The 6,000-nt window shown below is 40.6% G+C and overlaps 1 protein-coding gene across 1 annotated transcript in view; it reads right to left on the bottom strand.

Annotated features, from left to right (window-relative positions):
• The window catches only part of ZNF804A (zinc finger protein 804A), a gene marked incomplete at its 5' end in the record, with an annotated part of 37,764 nt that extends 32,133 nt beyond the window's left edge, over positions 1–5,631 (bottom strand). The window contains 2 exons of the mRNA XM_029964429.1: positions 3,929–4,072; positions 5,620–5,631. Of these exons, the coding sequence (XP_029820289.1) occupies positions 3,929–4,072; positions 5,620–5,631 (156 nt within the window). The remainder of the gene's footprint in view (positions 1–3,928; positions 4,073–5,619) is intronic.
• Positions 5,632–6,000: the final 369 nt, after the last annotated feature.

Genomic DNA, 6,000 nt, shown 5'->3' on the forward strand with positions numbered 1-6,000 from the left:
ACAGCACCAAGCTCTCGAGTGTGCTGCCGTGATATTAGGTGATTAATCAGAAGTTCTGGGATGAAGAGGAAGACTTTCATAAGCAGAAATAATACCTCTTTATTCCTGTAGTGGCAGAAGTCTCTTGAGGAATGGTTGATGCAGGGGACTGAGCTGTGGGACCCAGCCTTCTTTACCAAGCAGACAAGCACAACTCACCCGCTCCGAGCAGCTCTAAGGTCATTCAGAGCCTCAGATTTAATGTTCAGCCACATTTATCAAACCCACAGCATTTCGAGGACTTTTTTTCCACCCTGCATGAATAAAGCAGTTCAGAGAGCTCCTCGTGCACTTCCAGAAATGCTGAATAAAATCATAGAGATGTTTTTAAAGTCCTGGCACCGGTCTTAAAATCTGCATCCCGGGATTTTAGACCATCATCATCATCAAATAGTAATTCTTGTAGGATTCAAAAATGTAATAGCTGCAGAGAGGGATTTGAGCAGTCTCTGCAAAAAGCCATGAACTGTGAAAGCTGGGGAAAAACCCTTTTCAATGACCTCATCACTGTGGATATTTCCTGCCTTCTCCAGCAGAATGGAAGAGGCTCTTTGCATGATGTTATCACATGTCCTGCCCCAGCCAGAGAATCCACATCCTGATCTCATCAGACCTTTGCATATAACCCAATACCTGTTCCCCCCTGTAAAATCCCCCCAGATAAAGTGGGTTTTCCCCTATGATGTAAGTGCTAAGACCCAAAGGTTTGTAATTTAGAATTTCCCCTTTACCTCATCCCTGGAAAGTCCCCAGTTGTAACAGAATGAATATGCAACCCCCCTGTTGAATATGTAGGTCCTAAACCCTTTATATATGAACTTGTGAGTCCAAATAAACTATTCCAGCTTCTCACCTCCCTGGGATCATGTTAGTTTATTGACCTCCACAAATTCTCTCATTACTATATTAAATAGCAGCAATTCTGCCTTTGTTACATTTCTCCCTGTATTGAGCTCATATTGAGAACATTTTTGTTTTAAAGTACACCTGCATTTTACTTTGGTTTTCTTTTTTTTCTTTGTCTAGGCTTTCAAAGCAAAGCAGAGAGTTCATTTCTGCCTATTACCTCTGACTGCTTGCAAGCTGCTTTTCCAGGAGTACTTCATAAAGGCTCCAGCTATTGCTCTCCAAACCATATTGTCAAAGCTGACAATAAGAACACACTAACAGAGGCAGTGAAGCTCTTGAGACAGTGAACTCCTTCAGCTCCTAGGAAATAAAATTAGTTTTTTGCCCTACTCCTATGCTTCCTTTCTGGACTGCTCAGAAGGACCTCACTCTGTCTCAAAGTGGGTGTTCAGAGCTGTAAGACACAACCAACACCTGACAGCACAAGGCCCCCCATCCAAAGGAGGAAAAATTAAAATTTAAAAATCTTCTGGTTTAAATCCTGTGAATTTTCTTTTAAATCTATGGAAAGAAAAAGATAATCTCCTACAACAGAATTGAGGTACAGGAGCTGTTAGGAATGTTTTCTCTGATAAACCCTCCCATGGCTTAGGTGGTGTGACAACAGAAAGCACAATTAGGATTAAATGTGGCTTTTCAGAAAAGCTGGGATGAACTCAGGTTTAGGCAGAGCTTTCATTCATTTGATCATATAGGAACCACTCTCAGGTGCTGGGATCCCTGAAACCAAACTGGCTGCACATGCTTACAACTGTCCTTCAATCGTGGGAAACTTTTTCTAGCAAGTACTTCCCCATCCATCATTACAGAAAGGTTTCACTGAAGGGAAAAAGAGAAAAAATACGAAGCAAAACCCAAAGACGGATTATTAGTTCCTCTCACCCCTGCTGAACTGCTGGAAAACAACTGAGGTAGGAAGTCTGGAGACAAAATCAGAGCATTCAACAGTACCACCTGCAAATGGCTCCATCAGGATTATTAAGTTAGGTTACTCAAAAAAAAAGCACTTAGTATGAAGTTCCTTGAAAGCAGAGCAAATCAGAGCGAGCCTGTGCTGCAGCATGTGCTGCCTGCCAGCTTTTACACCCAAAAGACAGGAGGAGGAATCTGTTTCTTTCATAACACCAGTAGAAGCCACCACAAAAAAATACTCATGGAGAGTTAAACTTGATTTAACATTTTAATCTCAGGAATCAGTAGTCTTATTTGCAGGTAATATGACTGAGAAGCACCCATGCAATTTTTTCTACTGGAAAACCAAAAACTTTTCTCTGATTTCCTACCAAGGAGATTAAAGTTGTGAAGACCTTACAGAGGAAGAGGATGACTTCTTGTGCTTCCCCAAACACATCCACAAAGCCACCTGCAAACACACACAGACCCCTTACACAAAAAACAGAGGGGCAGGATCTGCTGTGCTCTGTCAGATGCTGGTGCAGGGCCCACCATCTCCTGTCTACAGCCACCAGAAAACACTGCAAGCAAGCCCCTGTTCAGTCCCACACCTGACCTCTGCTTCAAAATCAGTTTTTCATCCATCCTGAATGGAGGGATGAGGACTGCAACCCTCAGGTTCTCATTATTTCCAAGTGCTTCAGAGCACTTATAAATTAATAAATAAAAATCCTAAGTGAGGTCAAGTGGGGAAGACTCTGCCCATCACTTCTTTTTTTCCTGCCATCCATTAAGGACCTGCTGCTGTGTGAACATAACACCTGAAGAATCAGTTCCAGCTCTGTTTTAACTAAAACTCATAATAAGCAGCTGCAGGATGCAATGAAGCTACCTGCTAATTTCTTATCTAACATATATATCTTTCCCTCCAGCTTCTCATGGATTGCTATTGCTGCTGGGGTCCACATCTCCATAGTTCTCAAACCTAAATCTAACACTCGTGCTGACAGTGTAAATTGTGGGCTAAATAAAAACACCAGTGAGAGAGGGAGGGAAGTGTTTCAGGAAGATGGGCTGACAGAAAGAAAAGCAAATTATCTTATATAACACAGATATAAAACATGTGTAGCAACTCGTCTACATTCACCCTGAGCAGAATTACAAGACAAAGGGAGATTCAATTAGAATGGAAAGCAATCAATCCAGATACACAACCATATGATTTCACCAGATTAGAAAAAAAAAAAAAAAGGATACAGAATAATTACCAGCTAAGTGGCCTAAGTAGAAATTTCCTGTACAGCTATTACATATCTTTACATTATCATTACATATCTCTTCAGTGGAGTCAAGATGCATTGTCTTTCCCTCTGAATTTCATAGACTTGACCCCTCTACAGACCAGGATGTTGCTCTGGGATGCATTGTCTTTCTCACCATGTGGAAGCACTGCTTTTATCTTACCAAAGTAGGGCACACAACTTGGAAGTGCAGTGATAAAATGAGGTGGTAAAAATGTAAATAATAATGTCTTAAAGCTAACACATATCTTATTGTGATCTTAGCCAGAATCTTTTCGTTACCACAGCTGGTTTTTGATTTTTTTTATGCAATGCATTTAAGTAAAATCCTAGCTCATTTCAGAACTGTATCTGCACAAATTTAAGTAAATCACAGCCTATTTCAGAACTGCATCTGCACTACAGGAAAGTTTACCAAAGTGTATGTCAAGTTTCTTGTGCACATCTGTTGCAACAAACATTTCCCAGTAAGTTATGTCTTAGTTATACCCCAGTATTTATGTGCAAAATTAAACTGATAAGGAAATTATAGATTTACACTTTTCATCACATTATTCATCATTCCCTATTCCTCTTCACAGTTAAACTATTCAAATTTCTCTTTCTTCCCATCTCAGAATCTCTGACTGTAGAATCTCCACGATAAGATTTGTTTCTAAGGAAATGCTTTATTTTGCTTCCCAGAACCTGAAACTGGGGACAACACAACTGTGATTGCCTGCAGGACATCTTATTTCATTATTCTACATGAAACTAAGTTGAAATAGCAAGCAGATTCCTCTTACCTGTTTGTGAGCATGATCATAAGAGTTAATGTGATTGTCAAACTCCTGGTGTTTATAGTACTGCTTGTCACAGAGTTCACAGTAGAAGTTGGCTTTAAGATCTTCCAGAGCTTTTGCTATCGTGTTTTTCTTTTCAGCATAATCCTGGAGGGGGGCGGGAAAAAGTAATTTTAGTTTTGTCTTTGATGCTGCAAATGGATTTTGTGCTCTGCAGTTAATCATATTTGTAAACATTTACACACCTCCGTAACTAAAAGCCTTCCCGTATTTGCTGTGTTACACTGCACATATTTGCTGGATCTGCAGCAAGGTTGAAGATTTGCACACTTTAATTTGCTCTAGAGTTGCCAGCTCCCCTTTGGGGCTCTGTCAGAGGCCAGAAGGATTTCCCCGGGCTCTGTCTAAATACAAATATTTATCACACTGAAGGCTATTTTCAAGTGAATTTCCATCCAAGCCTCGCTGCTCAGTAAGATACCCAAGCAGAATAAGCATGAAGATACAAATGGCAATAATTTAGTTATCGGGCTTTTACAAGAAAGTCTGCTTACTAAAAAAGAAAACAAAAATTAAAAAAACCCCTGCTGGGTCCCCTTGAATGCCCACACACATGAAACACGGGGAACACTCTCACAGCTGAGATGGAATGAGTGTTTTCCTCACTTTGTATTTGTCAGCCCATACTAGAAGGACATGTCTCTGCTTACCAGACATCAGCAAAAGCATCACACACAACCTTGCTTATCATTTATGAGCAAATTATAGACAAGTAATATTTATTAATTTCCTAAATAGCATGGCCTGTTCTGAAAGAGCATGGAAATGGTCTGTCATCTCGGATTAGTTTAGTACCAGTTAAACACTGAACATGTATGACCTCAGTGCAATGACTCCTGCTTTTGACAAGACTGTCTGGGATAGAATCTCAGCCCCAAATCCCCAAACACATCAAATATTGTTTAAGAAAATATTTGCTTCTCAAAGTTTCATCACTCTGAGCTCTTTGGAAGTGACCCTAAATTCCCCTTCTTACTCCTTGTTCAGTTAGATGAAGATAAAAGTTGATATTGTGATCAGAGCACCCAAAACTGAGTTAATCTGGGGGAGAAGTCCCTTACTGCTATCAGTTTTCACAGCTGACAACTCACAATTTCAGTATATTTTGGGGACTTTAAAATGGAAAATTTATGGTTATTAGATTAGAATATTTTCATAACAGTGATGTTTATTAAAAAAAAAAACGAGAGGACTAGTAGTCATATAATTATATCCACAAAGTACTTATTATTTAAAATAGTACTTTAACTATAATTCAGCATGATTGGACTGCTAGCAAACACTCTTCATTCATACCCAAACTGGGGTATTCCCTCACCAAAACTGTGCCCATTAAAAGAATCACAAAAGTCATTTCAGAGTGGTGTTTTGAATACTGGCTGACTAATGAGGAATTCACACATTCCTAACACTTTTCTAAAATTATGTTTCAGAAAGTATGTTTGGTTTAAAGCCAAAATGGGTTAGCATTTTATTTCAAGATACAGCAGTATTTTACACTTGGAAATACATTTATGCAGCATTGAAACTTACCCTGGAAACTCTGCACTTAGTTCTTGGTATTAACTCATAAAAACTACAGGTTTGAAACCACTTCAACTGTCACCAAGAGATGCCTGTGGTCACAGACTCACAGAATATGCTGAGTTGGAAGGGACCCACAAGGATCATAAAATCCAACCCTCAGCCCTGCCCAGGACCAGCCCCAAGAGTCACACCCTGTGCCTGAGAGTGTCATCCAAATGCTTCTTGAGCTCTGTCAGCCTTGGTGCTGTGCCCACTGCCCTGGGGAGCCTGGTCAGTGCCCAACCACCCTCTGGGGGAAGAACCTCTTTCCAATATCCAACCTAACCCTGCCCTGACACAACTTCAGGCCCCATTCCCCTCATCGTCCTTCCCTGGTCCCCCCAGAGAAGCTCAGTCCCTGCCCCTCTTCTGCCGCTCACGAGGAAGTTGTAACTGAGTGGAGGTCTCCCTATCAGTCCTCCCTCTTCTCGCAGCTGCACAGCACTCAA

This window comes from Manacus vitellinus, unplaced genomic scaffold (assembly GCF_001715985.3).
Source record: "Manacus vitellinus isolate BGI_N305 unplaced genomic scaffold, ASM171598v3 scaffold_71_pilon, whole genome shotgun sequence".
NCBI classification, from domain to species: Eukaryota; Metazoa; Chordata; class Aves; order Passeriformes; family Pipridae; genus Manacus; species Manacus vitellinus.